The sequence below is a fragment of the Amblyomma americanum genome, chromosome 8 (assembly GCF_052857255.1).
Source record: "Amblyomma americanum isolate KBUSLIRL-KWMA chromosome 8, ASM5285725v1, whole genome shotgun sequence".
Classification (NCBI taxonomy): Eukaryota; Metazoa; Arthropoda; class Arachnida; order Ixodida; family Ixodidae; genus Amblyomma; species Amblyomma americanum.
In genome coordinates this window covers 77,934,661-77,953,838 of record NC_135504.1, presented here as the reverse complement: position 1 = coordinate 77,953,838, position 19,178 = coordinate 77,934,661, and the positions used below count along the sequence as shown (strand labels likewise).

Below are 19,178 nucleotides of genomic sequence, written 5' to 3'. Positions count from 1 at the left end.
AATAAGATTGCCTAAAGGGAAGCTGAAACGGTTTTCAAGTCGCATGAAACGCTGTGGTTGGGAAGAAAGGACCTTGAAAATCGTGTGTAAATTTTTTCCCGATTCTATCCGCAAACAGAGCTGCAATCGCTTCTTAAAAACCCGCCGCCCGCACGCCCTCGTCGCTTCCGGAAGCGCTGGGTGGGGGGATGGCAGAGAGGGAGAACTGACGGAATTGGCGCCATTCACGGAGAGTCGTCCGTGAATGGGCATTCCCTGTAATGCTTGAAGCCTGTATATAAACCAGTTTTGGCATGGTACTTCTTTCGAACAGCGCTCAGCCCACAGCTTGGTAGAATCTGTCGGTTGTTCTCCCCCAGCCTCTTCCACGTTGACCAGACAGTCTGGTGGTACGCAGCATGCTGAAACTGCCTGCACAAAATATGTGCAGCAATATTTCTCTTTTCGTTGTATTACATTCTTACCTGTTTGTAAACTCTGCCTTTTCCAGCTGGTTCACATCCATGCTGAGCTAAAGCCACTTACAGCAATACTTTACTGAGGCACACAGTCTTGAACTTTTTTGAGCTCGTTATGCACTGTGTGCCTTTTTGCTTTTTCCTGATTGCTTCCACCTCGTGGCAGCACAAGCAATTCTCTTAATCTTTCATCAGCGCAGCACATGCAGCGGCACCTAACTGAACAAAAAACCGATTATATAGGCCTAGTATACTTGAGCAAAGCAAACATTTGCATTCATGAGCTCTTGGTCATGGCTGACGATAGACAATGGGGCCAGAATTCATACAAATTTGTCCTTGAGTCAGAACGGCAAAGTGGTTGAGCAGCGGTACGCATATATCTGCCACAAGTAATTCTGCTCGTTATCTCGATACGCAACAGCAGTAACTATATCTCGCAGCACACTAGTTTTATGAGCAGCACTGCGAGCTCCGAAACGCAGCCATAATTATTTTCAAAAGCGTGTTCAGCATGAAAAGAAAAACAACGCATGGGGGTAAGTGCAAATGTTTTATGGTTGAACAGTAGCCCGAACATGCGACAGAAGGAAAGCGCACACAAAAGCTTCCTCCCGGTCGCCTCGTCTCTTCACGCTGTAGTACAGCAGTGCACCCACTCCAACTCATGCAGTTTTGCATTCTTTTGTAGTTCTAAAAGGCCTTCGGGGGTAATTAGGTTAAGTAACTATAAATAAATGAACAAACAAATGCTTTACCTCGTGCGACTTGTGTAAGTGTGCCGGTGATCTGATTTAGATCATGTTTACAGGCATTACACGAAGTTGGTGACCAGCAGTTTATGCAGCAGCGGTACGCAGAAACGTTTTGGCGCAATTTACTTTTTTTTATTGCCATAGGCTAACAACAACAACAACTTGCACCTACACAAAACATATATGCACACGCATGCACCTACGCAAAACAAGTATCAGTCAAGATTTGGTTTTCGTGTTACCCTGGTAGGACGTGAAAGGCCCATACTGGGTTAACGAAATTTCCGGCCCTCACCCTCCAGTCCTGCGTGCCGGGGCGGTGAGAAGTAAGGGGTCTCCATTTCTGGTGGAAATAAAATCTGTCATCCACCCATCCATCAAGTCGAGATTTCCAACACGTGAAAATGTCGCGACTTGACATTCGCTGCCGGCGCACTCCACGGCGTCGTTGATTCCGCCGTTTTCTGAAGCTGCTGATGGCTCGAACATGCATGGTGAAAGTCCAAGCGGTTCAACACTGCTTGAATTATTCATAATTTCCAGAACGTAGTCCTTAAAAGCCAACTGAAGCAACGCGCTACGCAGCAACGCCGTTGGTGCCAGCTGGAGATCCCCGTGGATGTCCGGACCAATCGCTGGCAAGAGCGGCGTTCGCTCGGCGCCCTGAGGTGAGGGGCGCGTTTTCTTCTAAAAAACAGCTTTTTGTGTTTATTTCTGCTCTTTTTGAATGGGATATTCTTTTTCAGTGGACTAAAAACTATAAAATGACGTAGAGAACTCATTTTTTTCGAAAAGTGCTTCCGCTTCCCTTTAATTTAAGAAAGAGAAGCTCATGAGAAAGTGTCAAACACTTTCGAAAAGTCCAAAAATATGCAGTCTGCCTTACACCCGTCGTCAAGGATGCATTGAAGGTCGTGTGAAACTTATTAGCTGAGTTTCGCATAAAAAACACTTAAGGAAACCATGCTGGGCAATGCTGAAAAAGGAGTTAGATTCTAAAAAGGACATGAGAGTATATGACGTGTTCTGTGATCTTGCATGGAATACTAGCGAGCGACATAGGTCGAAAGTTACCAGGAGAATGTTTATTTCCGGACTTGTGCAGTGGAATCACCTTCCCAATTTTCCAATCATTGGGAATACATCCTGTTCCAAGAGACTGTTCAAACAATTTAGTAAGTATTATGGAACCATAATACTTTGTATTAATTAACTGAATTAATGTTGTCAACATCACAGGAAGAGGAAACCTTAAGATTTTCTATGATGAACTGGATGCCTGATGCGTCGAATATAACTGGATCCATAGGAAGAGCATCAAAAACAGCACGCGCAATGAATAAGAAATATTACTAGAAAACGCCGCAGCAAATATGTTTTTCAGAACAGAAGCACATTCGTTAGGAGGAAAGGCAACGCCGTCAGAAGTAAGTATTCTGGAAATGTCTTTCTTGGTAACTACGTTCCAAAATTGTTTAGGATTATTGACCAGCTTAGCATGAAGAGTTTGGTTAAAAAATGTGTCTTGCATTTAATAGCGCACCTTCCTACTCTGCAGCCGCAGAAAAGTAGGCCTCCCATTGTTTAGAATTCAACTTTTCAGAGCGGAACAAGCGCTTCTTTTTATTGGAGAGTCATTTAAAAAAAATTAAACCAAGGTGATTCCCTGTCGCACTTAAACTTCAAAGATCTTAATGGCACAAAAGTGTTAGAGATGTTCGACTACAGAATAGACCGCTTATAATGTAAGTTGTGGGAGTTCCGAATATCCGCGCTATAAGCGGTACCGCGTTATAACCAAAACATCGTGTTTTTAAGCTCTCAGGCATGCCAAACGGGCTACCTACCTTTAAAACACAATTTATTGCACATTTCACACACGCACACACACACAAAACAATTGCAACTGAGCATGAAGAGTGTTTGCATCGAAAGTGCATTACGAGCGGAAGAATGCGGTGATTTTCGTCTGGCGGTGTTTTTTAACTGCAGTTCGAACGATTTCGTCCTCAACAAGACTTAAATACTGAAGCGCTTTGTCGCTCAAACTGTTTTTTGCGCAGTACATTTTCACTTTGCTCAGGTATTCGAGCGCGTCCTTGCATGGCACATCTGGCATTGGGTCGACATCGTCCTCCCCGTCCGATTCATCATCGGTCGCAAGCTCCACGCCACTGCGCACCGCTGCGACAATCGCATCATCCGTGCTCGCTTCCTCGCAGACAACCAGCTCATTTTCATCAGCACTGACGTAGTCTTCGAAAGTGTCTGTTGCGGAAACGATGTTTCCCTCAACGAGGCCGGACCACACGTCGTCAGTGCTGACTGCCTCATCGACGACGTCGCTCTCCTCATCAGCTCCAACTTCGGCGTTACGTACGAAGCCAGCCTTCCGAAAGCACTTGCTTACTGTTTGAGCTTTCACTTGCCACCACGAAGCAACAATCATGTCAATTGCACCCCTTAAATGCACCTTAAGGGGCTGCTGCTGCTGCATGTTCAGCAGAACTCTCACAAATTCTTTTCTTGTAGAGTGCCTTAACAGTGGCGATGACGCCCTGGTCAAGGGGCTGACTTTTGGCGGTAGTATTCGCTGGCAAAAATTTCAAATTGACAGCAGTCAACCTGGGCTGGATGTTATGAGCTGTGCAGTTATCAAGGATGAGCACAACCCGCCGCTTCTCTGCCACCATATCCTCATCAAATTTGCAAAGCCAGCTCGTAAAAAGCTCTTTTTTTTTTCTTTATTGCATGGAAGAACTTCTGTAGAAAGGAGGAAACTTCAATCAGACTAGTTCGCGTCTCAAGTTACCGGGCTGCTTAATATGAGCCCCCCATAGCCCTAACTCACCACTGCATCCCCATCAAAACATCAAAATTCAGGGAGGCACACACAAGCATCTAGGCACGGCAGCCAGCTTGGAGGTTCGTCGCGAGCAGCATATACACTCCTCACCAACGCACACTGTTCCCGAAACACAGATTTGGACGATCTGTGGACGATTTGGACGAAAGCTCTTGCGTCATCCATGCTTTCTTGTTCGCTTTATACGTTACTGGCAGGTACTCACGCTTTTTGAAACAACGCGGCCTCGCCGATTTGCCAATGACGAACAGGCGACGCTTATCGGTGCCGTCCATATTAGCGCAAAACAAAACAGTCACACGCTCCTTTGAAGACTTGCGGCCCGAGCAGGGTTCGCCTTTCAGCGCGAGAGTACGGTTGGGCAGCAGGTTATAAAATAAGCCTGCTTCGTCGGCATTATAAATGTCTCTGTCCGTATACGTCGAGAGAATGGTTCCTAAATTTAAGCGGAGCCAGACTGCGATGGTCTCGACGTTCACCTCTCCGCTTTCACCGCACACAGCTTTGCAGCTGATGCCATGGCGGTCCTTGAAGCGCTGTATCCATCCGTTAAGGGGGTTGAAGTCATTGTGGCCTAAAAGAGCACCCAGGCACCTAGCTTTTTGCTGGAGCATCGGGCCACTTACCGGTATGCTCTGAGCCCTAACTTCTTTAAACCATCTGAAGAGCGCTGCGTCCACGTCCTCGTACTTCGATGCACGAATTCTCTTCCGCGACAGCAAACTAGAATCTTGCCGCAGTTGCTGCCGCACCTTGTCCCGATTTTTAAAGATCGTCGACACAGTTGTGTCCGATATGCCGTACTTTGCAGCCACCGCTGCCTTCTTCAGCCTGCTCTCAATGTCCTTGATAACGCATTCCTTCGTTTCAAGCGGTAATGCTTTCCGCTTCTTCACGACGCTTGAAGACGCCGACGACATGGCAGCAGAAGCAGAGAGCACGACAAGCATGCACTGAACGCAACAAAGAAGCTGTTGGAAAAAAAAAAAAAACGACAGCAGCGCGACTGCTTCTACCCCGCACTCTGTTCAGCGCACGCCCGGATTGGGCGCTGCCAGCATGACGTACGCGCCTCCCCTTCCTTCGGACTCTTCGAGGCCGCCGGGTCCGCCTGCTCTTCTCCCTCTCTCTCGCTCTTCTCTTTTCGTCGCGCGCGTCCCGCGGTGTGTCTGCCGCGCGGGCTGCACCCTTCGCCTGCCAAAAACCGCGCTTTAACCGGTATTCTGGTTTTCGCGCCCGCGTATTAAGCGGTCTGCCTATATATTGAGTTCTATGGCAGGAATACCGGCGGTCAGAAAAACCCGCGTTATAACCGGTTCCGCTCTAAAAGCGGTTACGCTATAAGTGGTCTCCACTGTATATACTTAAACAACTCCCAGTTAGTGTAAAGAGAACGCTGTGAAAAGCCTGGTAAGTAATCATCCAAAAACGAGCTAGCTCGCAGTTGATAGCGGTAAAGCCAGCCCGTTTATAATGTCTAATTTATTTAGTCTGACGTGGTTACACACAGGAAATTGTACATCAAAATGCAGTAAAGAATGATCACTGAGACCAGGTAGGTAAAAAATTGAAGAGATAAGATCAAGCACGTTAGAACAAGATCTAAAACATTAGATGTGGATGAAGTAGTTCGAGTAGGTTCAAAGACTAACTGCGACAGATTTAAATCCATACAAGTCGAAAAATCTTATTACACTCCATAGGGAAAGAGCTGAGATAAGGTGATGTATTAGTCCACATGATACTAGGGTAGTTAAAGTCTAGCTAAGCCAATAGGTATACTCCGAAATCGTCAGGTGTGCAGCTATTTTATGAGTGCGGCCATTACATGTGTCTGTTTGGTATTGTCTGCTGGCCGAGATAAAAATCGCCCCTTGATCTGCACAGCAACCACGAGCATTATACCATGATGTCTTCACTGGAACACATATCCTAAACAAATTGCACAAAAGAAAAAATCACATATGCACTGTGCAGAAAATTGCGTACGTGTAAGCGCTTCAGTGCAAAATGCTTAATGAGCTACTGAAACATATCAGCCACACTGGGACTATGCTAGTGTGGGTGTTTGTGATATACCTTAATACACTGAAAGAAGGTAGCAGTTCCGAATGAACAGCCAGTCTCTTTACGAGGCTTTTTTCTTCCCAAAAACATTGCAGCTACGGAGGGTTCTGACGTCTGAAAACTGACTCCAGCTATGAAGGATGCAGTAGCAGAGATCTCTTGATAATTTCAACCATATGGTGTTCTTTAAGTGCACTGACATACCACAGTACACAGGCATCTAGCATTTTGCCGCCATCGGAATGCAACTGCCACAGCCAGGATCCAACCTACGTCTTTCGACACAGCAGCCGAGCACCATAACCACTGGGCGAGCCTGGCGGCTTAAACTATATGTGGCACTAACCAAATCAACAGAATGCCGTCTTATGCAGAGAATCATCTCAATGCACATTCAACATACATTTCCTCAAACACATTCGTTCATTACAAATATGGGGCGTCGCCTGTCGAACTTTGAGAACAGAATGCTCACCTTCTCACAGGTTTGCCAAAACAGAGATGTTGCCGGACCGCTGCCACCAGAGTCGCTCACGATGCTTGGAAACAAGAAAAATGCAGTGCCGCCGACTTTCCTTGAGCAATTTCAAGCATTTAAACTTATTCAAACTCTCCGCACTGACAGACGGTCCACAAGCTTGCCGCACTTCAGGCACACCATTTGCTGCTCCACAGCCATGTGGGCAGCCCAAAGAGGTAAAGCTCGTCAGTGTTTTTGCTAGGACATGCAACTACACATCAGAACCCACTCGTGGAAGGAAGGTGGGTAAAAAGCAAATGGATTGTGTTGCTTACCGTTCTTTCTGTGCGGAAAGGCACAAATAATACTAGCTCCATTCACAGGTTCCTTGGTTTTAGGTCATGCCTGTGTTCTATCCAAGCGCGAGGTCTCTATACCGGTAACCCAACCACGGGGGGCACTCTCAGGGTGTCTTAGAGCCTCGGTGCTGTGGATGCAGCTTGTACAGAGAGACCATCTTATCTTGTCTTAGCAGTGTCCTTGTGTGGTGTGGCTTCTGGCACAAGAACAGAAAAAGAAGTGCTGCCCTGCAGCTCAGCTCAGGTTAAGTGAGACATTGGAATTAAAATGGCCAATTTGGTCAGAATTTTTAATCCTAATTTTTGTAATCGCCGGGACTTCATCTCTTTTTACAAAATATTATAGTGAAATTTGCAGTACAAAGTCAGAAAATGAGCTTTTTTTAGGTATGATCTTGAAAATTGTGAGTGAATGGCACTTCTGATGGTCTTGGCCTTTGCAAATTCCTTGGGTTTCTGATGACGGAGCACCACTGTCTTATTATCATGAAGAGGGGAGACCAGAACTTCAGTTGGTTACAGTTGGAGTCCTATTTACAGGAAATTGCTTGTCTGCCAGCACCAGATTTTCTGGCTGTGTACGGTCTAGAAATCCGGAATGGAGTGTCTTATGGATGTCTGAAGCTCGACCCCAATAGGCATCAGACACAAATGTAATTGTACTATTAGTTAAAATTACAACCAAAGACTAAGGTCTCACTACCTTTGCAGTGTGAAAATAGGAATTTCTTCCACATAGGCAGATCTTCAGTTCTAACCTCAGCACAGTCAGAAATAAACCAGCAGCCAAAGTAGTGACACTTAAAGCAATTAGTCACTGATGCTTGGACGGTTTTTTGTCCAAGCATCGGCCTTTAACTACTACAAAATTGATATATTTGACTCTTCCTAAGTGCCAAAGTGGCGAGCTCAGAGGAAAATGCGGCAGCACTCTGCGTCCTGCGCTTCCACCACACGCATCCCTGATGGCTGCCATCTAGGTCTTGTTCAAGAGCTGGATCCCTTCCCTGCATATTGGTATTACTAACTATTGAGAAATCCTCTTGTAACGTCCGCATTTCACTGATTTCTGGGGCCTCTACAAAGACCTCCGAATGGTTGGCGCGCGCATTTCAAATGCCATTTTCTCAGCTTCACGTTTTTTGCCAACAAGACTAGCCTTATGGAAGTGTTCGTTGCATTTTTGTAGCACAGTTTCAATTAGTCTTATGCCATTCAATTCAGAAAGAACCGAAGTATGGAGCTTATGCTATTTTGGATGGCCCACTCGAACATAAGAATTTTCTGAAAAATGATTTAACCGAATTATAGTTTATAATTGGGAGCTGAACATGCGACGTGAACAGGAGGTGGTGCCTTATGTATAATCAAAGCTGCAGTGCTCTACAGCACCACAGTGTCCAGGTATTCCAAAGTTGCAAGATGTGATGGCCCTTTTTAACCCCATTCACTGGCATCTCCATCCAGCTTTGCAGCAAGCTTCATGTGCCCGTGTGCACCCTGTGTTGCCCTCCCTGTGGTTGGGCAAGAGAGCCGTGATTGAAGCTTGATTTTGGCAGTCAGACATTTTATGCAAGGATTTGTTTATTGGTACTTCAGCCTTTCAATACAGCCTGCTAAGTAATAAGAATAAATGAACTGCATACGTGAAAATAAAACGAGCAGTAGTATTTCCAGGCCAGCTTAGAACAGAGCAGGGAGCACATGCTCAGCCCAGACTACACTGGCTTTTTCTAAAACTGGCTGAAAGATGATGCTGCTACATTGAACCTCCACAGTTGCAAATTGGAGCGGCAACCACACCACAAAATGGCACACGGTTTTCCTACAAATGTGCAGTTGCCTCTGGACTTGCGTGAAATATGTGTGGTTCTCCAAAAGGGTCCCACTGGCACTCAAATATGAGGCCTCCAATGCCTGGCGGTGGGGCTCCTTAAGCAGCCAAGGACAGTTGGCCTCCAGTAGACCCACACCTTGGCAACTGCAGAGCCACAGACCATCAGGGGTTGCACCAAGGAAGGGAGCCTTTGAAAAAATGTTGCGAAGGTATATTCATGCACCGCATAAAATGAACATGACCATGATCAAGTTCCTTACAAAGGCAATAACTGAACGTGAATTGAACAGAAACGTACATCTGGATCGATCACAAAGCCGATTTCATGGAGCTCGAAGTTGAGATGACGTGCTTTCATGACTTTGAAGTACTGCTCCTTGGCCACCTTCTCTTTATCTGCACCCCATCTGGCAGCCTCAATATTAAGTGGGGGCCGCCACTGCAGGACGCCATCCAAAAGACCCTGGACTTTGTGCCTGCCTTCAGTGTTCGGATCTAAAAAAAAAGACAGCTCTTTTACTTCACTTGCACCCATGCTCTCACTACAAGCAAATAGTTACAAGTACAAAAATGAATTTTCACCCGGTGCATGGTGGTGCCAGTAAATCTTCTGTACCTGGCTTCATACCACAACGTTGACTTGGTTGTTAGCGTCGTGGCTTTCTCTATTCGTTCAATTTTACTCAGCGGAAGAAACATATCTTCAAGGAAGTCTTCTTTCAGGCTCCGTGGTTTTCTAATGTTCCTCGGGGAAAAATTAAGCATCATTTTTTCAAACCAAAGCATGCAGACTATATTTTGAACCTGAACATCTCAGTTTCGACTCAAATATTGTGCAAAAATTATCAAAGGTGCAGTGCTCTTTGTCCATGTTGATGGAATGCTAAGTGACATAATTAGCCATGCCATTAGCAACTAGCTTTCATGCGCCAGCTGATAATCTCAGAGCTAGACGTGCAGGCCTAAAAACTGTCTACTCTGCCATGGCAAGAAAATTTCAGTGCTATTTTTTTCATTATTTGCAGTTAAGTGCGTGTGTCTAGTGTTGGGGCATGGGTCGCCCCGAATAAGACAGCCGGATGCAGCCGATGTGGTGGAACTCCGATGAAGACCCTTTATTCACCGCAACATCACCTTTTATAGGATTGCGTCACGTCATGTGACCCCACGCCAATCTCAAGTGCACATACAAGACACGACAATCCTAAACTGGGAAGCAGAACTGAAACTCACAATACGACAGTGTGTTCTGCTATTGTTACTGCTTTTATTAGATACTCTTAGTCATTTTTTTACAGCTTGCGTTGCAAATGAATGTGCTTCAGTTTGAGACCCGGAGTCATGCACTGACTTCTAGCATGATCACAAAAGGCAGCTGAAATTGTGGGATACATTTTGTTTACAAAAGAGTAGGTACAGGGTCGTCCATTCCTGGCTTGAACATCCCAGAGGTGCGGCAGTGCTTTTCAGATGGCCAGTGCGTCCAGCATGGCCATGCATCAAACTAAAGTGGCACAGGAGCAAAAAGGTCCCAGAGCTGGTTCTTTTTGTTGTATGCCGCTTTGCTTTGATGCACACATGGAATGGACATACTGGCGCTCTTAAAAGCGTAGCCATGCCGCTCACGTGTTCAGTCTAGAAGTGGGCACCCCTGTACGTCGATTTAAAATTTTGCTGCTAGTAGTAGATACCTGATGCAGCACAGAAACTCACATATCAAGAAAGAAGTCTACAGAAGCAAGCAATAGCAGAACATAGAACATTCTGGGTTGTTCCTGAACTGTTACTAAATTATGCATGACAGTGGCAACAAAAATTTACCATTCATCAAACACATAACAAAACATACTAATGCATGCAAACTGCTGTTTTATGCAAATGTGCTTTCGTGAAGACAGTTGATGGCACTCAAACATGAGTGATGTATGAAGATGGCTGTTCGTTTACCTTGAAAACGTGTACATTCCTTCATCCTCTGAACCCATGTTTGGAATGGTTCTCAAAGCTACAGCACTCAAGCTTGCTTTCAATCACTCAAATATTTCAATGTATCTCCTGTCATAGGTCTTAGATGTGTGACTGACTTCCGCAGCAAGCCTTTGTGCCTTCTTGCATGGCTTGCTCAAGTTGAGCTGGTCAACTGGGACCATGGTGGCCTAAAATACAACACAGTTATGCACAATATTACCTTAGTACAGGTGTTACCTGTTTCAAGAAAGTTCTCTCATGCCAATATTTACTTTTTTGTACATAGCTGCACACCAAGCACGTGGCTACGAGATGCCACGAGCCACTGCCCCAAGCACAAACAGTAGCGTAGCAACATGGCTGCACATTTCACCTAGCCTGCGTAACAATACACTCGATAATGACTCTACATATGAAGGATTTAGTGGAAGAAGTCAACTTACCCAGCTTTGCACCGGCAGTGGCCTCGCAGTATTTGTCCTGGTGTGTCGTCAACACACCCAAGTATCGTGGCCTTTAGCAGCTGCATGACTGGGGTGTGAACAAAACTTATTTTCATATCATCTGGCCTCCATAGCCGACACTTTCGGACCAGTCCTGCAGACAAACGATATTGAAGGAACCAGGAGATCAACAAATATGCTTATAATCCCATTGTTCCCATCCAAATGCACAGCGAGGGAAAAAATATTTAAATGCGTGAGATATCCAGCATTTAAGGCGAACGGTAGTTTGTGACCTAAGAAGTTGTATCTACATCAGATATGGGCTTAACTGATAACAGCTTGGTCTGCGGAGTTTAGCGTCTAGGAGATGTCTTGCAGCACACAAGCTACTGTAGAAGGCGCCAGATTAATTTCGCACTTGCATAACTTTTAATGCGCCCACGTATTACGCAGCAGGCAATATGTGCGTTGCCGCCGCTACTCGAAAGCTGAAGGCATCCCGCTACTGCGCGACCGCAGCGAGCCAACTAGAAGAAACGGTTGAAAGGTACCATTGCAGGTTTATGAGAATGTTCTTTTTTGTTGTTTGAAAGTGGTAGTTAACACCGAGAACCTATGTTTGAGCTTTCCATTACTGTAAACTTTGGCTCATTTCAGAAAAACTGCTCATTTCATCATTTTGGGGTTTCCAGGAATGTATTAAAGCACCTTCAAGCTTTCGGATGCTGTAATAGAGAATTTTTCTCAGAGGAAGTGCTGTCGTATATGCTCGCTGACTGAACGCAGTTTATTTTCCCAGAAAGTTTCTTAAAATTTGGGAAGAGGGGGTGGTAGAAGGTTAGGTGGTGTCACATATATTAAGGAGCCTGAATTAAATTTTAAAGGAAAAAGGTGTGAAGAAGACGACGCCGAAGAATAAAGAAGAGGAAGAAGAAGCATTCGTTGAGGTGGAGAGAGATAATTGGTGGAGAAGCATTCGGTGAGGTGGAGAGAGGTGATTGGTGGAGAAGAGACGACGACAAGGCTTACGTGGACTAACACCGAGGCTATAAAAAGGCGAGTGAGAGCGAGGGACTAGGGGGCACAGCAGAGAAGCGGAGGCTCCGGCGGGTTAGGGACACATCGGCTGGAAGAGAGCGACGCCGACTACTGCTCTGGTGAGCTCGCGTTCTACGGCAACGCATCGTGGCCTTCCTGCTGTGCCTGAGCCCGTTCCGGGGTCATGGTCCTGAGCACGGCCGGGGGTGTCTCCAGCGCGGTTGCCACCCATCCGGGTGGTGCCCCCACGCCAAACACACCAGCTTCACCTCCACGGCCGCTTGCACCTGGAGCCTGTACGACGCAGCCAGCGACACCAGCCCGAGCACGTCGAACACCGCCAGCGACGCCAGCCCAAGCACGGCGAATGCCGCCTCGACGCCGCCTACTGGATCCATACAATGCCATAGCAACACCGAACCAACCGTGAGCACAAACGCCGACCGCTAATAGTAGAACACTAGTAGTAGACGCTAGTAGGAGTGTGCCCGGGTCGTGTGTATTTATAGTCTTTGTGTTTTGCGTTAGTTTTCTTAGTTTTGTGTTCTAGTGTGTGTGCCACATAGGGTGTATTAAATGTGCGTTTGTGTGGGTACACCCGTCGCCTAGTTCATTCTTTCAGTCCGAGTGTTCTCTGGAGAGATCCGTGACAAAGATAAGTGGCGAGCCTATGCCAAGGGTAATTTCCTTTTTTCTTTTTTGCTTTGTCTCGGATTTTTCTGATCTCTCGACAGCAGAAAGTATGGACTTGGCAGAAACGTTACAAATGGCGCTAAAGTTAGGGTTAAGCAAAGAAAGAGGAGGCAGATAGGCAGAGAGAGGAAAGGGCGTAAGCACGCGCAGACGCTCGTGAAGCAGAAGAACGCGAGGCGAAAAGGGCTAGCGAGGCAGAAGAGCGAGAAGCTAGAAGAGCCCGCGAGGCAGAAGAACAGGAGAAAAGAAGGATAGAACGGGAGGAGTTTATTTTGTGGAAACAGGCGCATGTCGTGGAAGGATATGAGGAGATCACGGACAATGATCAGCGTTCCTTAGCGGGTACAGAACCTCCTAGACCGGCCAGAGTTTGCCCAAGGAAGCTGATGGCTCCTATTGATGACAAGAAAGATGATTTGGATGCATATCTGCAACGATTCGAGCGGATAGCTTTGGGGCAAGGCTGGGAGCACTGTGAATGGGCCACGGCATTGAGCATGTGTTTAGTCAGAGAGGCCCTGAATGTTTTTGGAAGGATGCCTGCTACTGATTCCATGGACTACAAGAAAGTCAAAAAGGCACTCCTCCAAAGATTCAGGCTTACGGCAGAGGGATTTCGTGAGAGATTTCACACCGCGAAACCTGAGGATTCGGAAACCGCTAAGCAGTTTTCCTGCAGGCTGACCAACTATTTTGATAGGTGGCTTGATATGTCAAACACAGAAAAGAATTTTGAAGGTGTGGGTGACAAGCTGGTCACAGAGCAATTTTTAGCGTGTTGCAGCTCAAAGCTGGCGCTATTCCTGAAGGAAAGAAAGTTGTGTTCATTGGAAGAGTTCGCCGACACTGCTGACCAATTCCTCGAGGCTCAAGGGTTAAAAAACTTGAGTAAGGCAAAGGAGGAAACCCAAAAGACCTTAGAGACAGATGCAGCAAAACCAAGATCATATGGCGGTGCATCTAAGGCGCCGGTAAGGTGTTTTCTGTGCGGCAAGGTGGGACACCGTGCAGCTGACGGACTAGTAGCGCTGCCCAGAAAACACAGGTTGTGTGTCAAGGTTGTAAGAGGAGGGGTCATACTCTGGATGAGTGCCGATACAGAACTCAGGACTGAGCTGCATGCGTTGTCGACTCAAGGGTAGAACTTGTCACGCCATCCGAAGTTCCACAGCTGAAAGGAGAGCAAACGCCGCTGGAAAATTAGGCAGTGAGTGGAACACCCAAGTCGAAAACAGCAATGCCAGTGGTGGTTGGGCAAATAGGGGACCATCCTGTATTGGTTCTCAGAGACAGCGGAGCTAACACAGTCTTGGTTCGTAGAAGCCTGGTGAAGGACAAGGATCTTGCAGGGGAAGCGTCGGTCGTCACTCTTGTAGATAGCACAGTGAGGTACCTTCCTGAACCAAGCATTCTAGTGTGCACGCCATTTTATACTGGGCAGGTAGTGGCAAAATGCGTAGACCAGCCCATCTACTATCTCATGTTGGGGAACATTACGGGTGCAAGAGGTGTCGAAGACCCCGATCCCGAGAGGAGGATGCTCGGCGTTGAAGAACATCCAAAGGAGGAAAGGCCCGTGACAGCTCAGACGGGTGCAGTCAGTTTTTCGTCGGCAGTGGAGACAAGAGCTCAAGCGACAGCCCGAGCAACGCAGCGTCCGCTCTCCACTCCTGGTGCGATGTGCTTGAGCGTAACACCGGGAGAAATTGCAATGAGGCAAGAAGAAGACCCGAGCCTGAAGACCTGCTTCGAAAGAGTCGGGGAAAAAGTGAAAAGAAAGAAGAGTCGCACGTCCTTTGAATATCAATTGGTAAATGGTCTTCTGCACAGGGAATGCATATTTAGTTCAGGAAGGCGGATCCAACAGCTGGTGTTACCGAGAGATATGCGAGACCGTGTTGCGCTTAGGACATGACACCCTGGTGTTCAAAAAACGGTGTCTAGGATCACCGAGGAGTTCTTTTGGCTGGGTGTTCAGAGCGACGTTAAGCGCTTTGTTCGCTCATGTGACGTGTGCCAGCGCATAGTTCCGAAGGGAAGAGTTGGTCCCGTACCTCTGGGAAAGATGCCAGCCATCGACCTGCCGTTTCAGCGAGTGGCTATTGACATTGTGGGGCCAATCTCTCCAGTATCTGTCAAAGGCAATAGATATGTGCTTACTCTAGTTGACGTGGCCACTCGTTATCCTGACGCTATTCCACTGAGAACTATTGACAGTATCCAAGTGGCGGAGGGTCCCGTGGAAATGTTTTCGCGTTATGGGTTCCCGAGGGAAGTTTTGCGTGACCGGGGCTCGAACTTCACATCGGAACTAATGAAGGAGGTTAACCGCCTTTTGTCAGTGAGGCAGTTACTGACGACGCCTTACCATCCTATGTGTAATGGGCTTGTAGAGCGGTTCAACGGCACCCTCAAAAACATGATCAAGAAAATGTGCCAGGAGAGACGTACTGATTGGGATAGATATCTCCCAGCTCTTTTGTTTGCTTACCGCGAAGTACCACAAACGAGTCTTGGTTTCTCGCCTTTCGAGATGTTGTATGGGAGAACCGTTAAAGGTCCACTTACAATACTGAAGGAGCTGTGGGCTAATAAAGAGATTGCATCAGATCTCAAGACCACATACATATACGTGTTTGAGTTGCGGGATTGGTTGAAGGAAACATGCAGGCTTGCACATCAAAGCCTGGAAAAGGCACGTGAACGCCACAAGGGATGTTATGAAAAGAAAGCCATTCACAGAAATCTGAATCCGGGCGACAACGTTCGTGTGTTGCTACCCATGGATCATGATAAGTTAATGACGCAATGGAAGGGCCCATACCTTGGGACACGGAAGAAAAAGGATATCGATTATGAGGTATTTATAGATGGCATTAAGAGGGTTTTACATGTAAATATGTTGAAGAAATATGAAGAAAGAGGTCCCGTACGGCGCTACGCCCCCAAGGCAACTTGTTCGGTAGTGGCCGAGGAGACAGGTGATGCTGCCAAGGTGTCCACGTTCAGTGGGAAGAAAAACGCAGGAAGGGATGAGGTACTGAAGAAGCCCAATTTGAATGCAGGCAGCGGATTACAGCTCTACTCCAAATCAAGAGGGAGATGTTTTCTGATGGGCCAGACAAAGCGGAGGTCATATGTTACAAATTAGACTTGTATAGAGATAGAGCTAACTGGTCAGCTCTGGGTGTCTCTGGGATATATCATGTTGTTGCTATTGTTGGTATTATGTGATTATACAAGGGAGTGTGTTGTGGACACGAACATGTTTATTAAGGACTCTGTGCGGACAGCGGCAGTGGTGTGTTCTGGAAACGCAATTTGGTGTGCTGTTAGTGGTGTGCATTTGGTGTGTGGTGGACCTCTGCGGTGTGATGTGTGCTGGGTCCAGAATAGCCACAGAAGATAGTCGGTTGGCATGGATGGCTTGAAGAGGAGTATGACGTGAGCAGTTTTTCATGGAAAAACTCTTGAGAGAGGGGGCCCTTGTCACATATATTAAGGAGCCTAAAAAGGGTGAGTTACTGTAGACATGATTGAACAGAAGGCGCTTTGTGGTACTGAATAGTTGTTTTGATGTTCAGAAATGTATTATCAACAACACCTAGAGGGAAAGCTGGTGCCACTCTCTATGCAATTTTAGCTCGATAGCATTAAGGAGCTCGTGTCCCAGAGAAGCCTGTCTTAACGTCAACGTCGCATACCATTAGCGAGAAATCCATGAATAATGCTCACAGAGGTAACCTAGGTAGGCCATCTAGGGCATGTAGCCGTGCGACCTTATCGCAACCTGCCCATCGGATTGCGAGCAAACTGCCCAACATTTCAAGTGGCAGTTAAATTAATGATTGCTTGCGAGAGGTTGCTCGGGAAGAGCTACCTGGGCCACACAATCTCCACCGGTGACAGCACCTGCCTTCACAGGTCAGTGGCGCATCGCTTAACCTATATGCCTATGGACAGGTCAGTGTCTATTTGCACAACAAGCGTAATATTCTTGGTGACAGGTGTTTACTTCATTGTTTCCATGATTCAACCTATCGGCTTGTAGTTTTCTGAGCTCCGCATTCTACGAATTTTACGAATCGCTTTATTGCACAGCAAATCTTTGCTCTTTTCTCTTGCTACCCAAGCGCTGTGCAGTCACTGCATGTATATGGCGGGATATGTAGTGATCCAATAAACTGAGTTATTCGTCCGTTCAAAATTACCTGGTCCCTAGCACACGCACTTCGGAGAGAGAGAGAGTTTTGAACTGCACTAGACAAGGAAAGAGTTACGAAGAATTATTCGGGGATATACTGGTGGATTTGGTGATTGAGCATGCCGTTTGATGGTATTAGCCTAGGATGAACAAATTCTTTTTGTATTTCAGTTAGCGCGCAAGATGTGGCGGAGATGGATATGGTTTTGTTTGTACTCAAATCTGTCGTTCAAAATTCTTCCTTCCATTCTTTTTCACCAGATTGGCAGTGAAAGAGCCTTTGGGTGGTTAGATGATCAGATTGCTTTGTTGTGGCTAAATCTTCTGTCTTCTCTAAATATCTATTTTTATTGCACTAAATCACCAAAACACTTCAAGAAGAATAAGGGAAGGGAAAGTGGTGTTGGTTTTGCATTTTCATAATATTTCCAACAAGATAGAAATATCAACTACAGTGCTTACCATTTTTATGTTTCTCAGCTCGGTGATGGGAAGACCGCGGTGATTGTGTCTAGGGTCGAGGTAGTGGCTGCTGCACTATTAAACGCACAATTAAATTTTTCTTGTGTGAGAAATGATTTCTTCATGTGGCCTGTTTCACCATAGAATCATGTTGGTTAGACTGGGCGTTTACTAACATAAGGTTATCAATCATTGTGGCTGTGTTCTGCTCTTTGAAAACACTTCAATTTTCGCACCTGCATAGCTAGGATTATTTTCGAAGCACTCAGCATACTCACGAATGGTTAGACGCGGAGAGGATAAGGAGGGGTCAGTTTTTTTGGCAGCCGGCAGTGGCTTTTTAGATGGTGTGTAAAGTTTTGTTCTTGTAGTTGCCGTTCGCAAGTGTTTCAGTGATCAAAAAATGCTGTCTGCTCTCTGAGTGCATATAAGTGAGGTTTTTCAATGAAATTGTGCTTGGTATTGAAATCTGTCTTTGTATTATGTACTTTGCTTGTCCTCCTCTATGCTCTGTTTTCGTGTTTTTGGGCGGTTAAGCAAAAGAGTGTGCTTTATCTTTTTAGTTCCGAGCCTGAACTGTATGCGGGACTGATCTACCACGTGATGCGCCCCTGTGTCACTCTTCTCATATTTGCTTGTGGAAAAATATATGCTTTACAGCGGCGTACATGGGGGCTATCATCTTTGATCACGTGGTCACGCCTCCATTGCACGCCTCCTGACTGCTCGCGACGGCTGCTGCGTCTGGTGGTTCGGTTCTGAAAGCCAGTTTTTCAGCTGATACGGTTGTAAAGAAGTGGGAAGACGACACTGTGGTTTGGCCAAACCTTCGAAGAACATGTAAGAACCCTTATTTGACCCCTTGAGGTGTGAAAACGTGATCGTGCTTCATGCAGCGGAGAGCCCCTCAGCTCTCCCTCTTCGAGCCAATGGCTAGATCGCTCGAATGCTTCTCTTTGCATCCGCTGAAGGCTTTGCCGAATGTTTTTTATTGTTATCATCTAAAACGGCGAGGTTTAATGCTCCTGCTCCTGCCCAGGACGTTGTGATATATTGTGCATTCTTGCTGACACCGCTCTAAACCGCTCACATGCACATCGTACGCATTTGTTTACAACCTGTTATTGGTGCTTAGGATGCCTAAATACTTTCTAGTAGTTGGTGAAACACAGGAAGGCGGCTAAAATAAATAGACACAAATGTTAACTATCATGGTAGCAGTATTATGGCTGGCGTGCAATCGTTTCGAAGGACTCCGAGATATAATTGTTATATACACGCATGGCAATGTGTTCATACTATACGAAGTTCACAATTATGTCAGCCTCACATAAAATTCTGGTAAGCTCCATGCTTGATATGCAGGCATGAAAATGCTTGAGGTCTCTGTGGTAAGTAATCAGCTTCACTCTGAGCACTGGTCTATGGAGTCTCTTGTAGTGACTGTCTTAAATGAACCGCTAGGAAGTGACAGCCACTCAACACAGCAGCCGTAACACAAATGCTTTATTCCAAATATGGTCCACAAAAACCACGCTACTTGGAGCGAATTTCAACAGTAGCAC

General features: G+C 46.3%; 2 protein-coding genes and 1 long non-coding RNA gene across 6 annotated transcripts in view; 1 reads left to right on the top strand and 2 right to left on the bottom strand.

Moving 5' to 3' along the window:
* The window catches only part of LOC144101949 (uncharacterized), a 196,921-nt gene that overhangs the window by 41,117 nt on the left and 136,626 nt on the right, over nt 1-19,178 (top strand). The window lies entirely within an intron of this gene.
* LOC144101948 (uncharacterized) lies at nt 331-3,961 on the bottom strand. The gene has a single exon (XM_077635191.1). The coding sequence runs from the start codon at nt 3,708-3,710 to the stop codon at nt 3,153-3,155; it is 558 nt and encodes a 185-aa protein (XP_077491317.1). The 5' UTR covers nt 3,711-3,961; the 3' UTR covers nt 331-3,152.
* On the bottom strand, nt 5,447-18,280 carry LOC144101549 (uncharacterized). The gene is made up of 3 exons (XM_077634714.1): nt 10,837-18,280; nt 9,101-9,344; nt 5,447-9,011 (listed from the first exon to the last, which is right to left on the bottom strand). The coding sequence occupies exons 1-3, from the start codon at nt 10,950-10,952 to the stop codon at nt 8,649-8,651; spliced, it is 723 nt and encodes a 240-aa protein (XP_077490840.1). The 5' UTR covers nt 10,953-18,280; the 3' UTR covers nt 5,447-8,648.

Coding starts and splice junctions, on each gene's coding strand:
- LOC144101948 (XM_077635191.1), bottom strand. CDS start 3,710: ATGCAGCAGCAGCAGCCCCTTAAGGTGCATTTAAGGGGTGCAATTGAC.
- LOC144101549 (XM_077634714.1), bottom strand. CDS start 10,952: ATGGTCCCAGTTGACCAGCTCAACTTGAGCAAGCCATGCAAGAAGGCA. Junction 9,345..10,836: donor AGATACATTGAAATATTTGA/GTGATTGAAAGC, acceptor ATTTGCTTGTAG/TGAGAGCATGGGTGCAAGTG. Junction 9,012..9,100: donor GCTTTGTGATCGATCCAGAT/GTACGTTTCTGT, acceptor GCATGAATATAC/CTTCGCAACATTTTTTCAAA.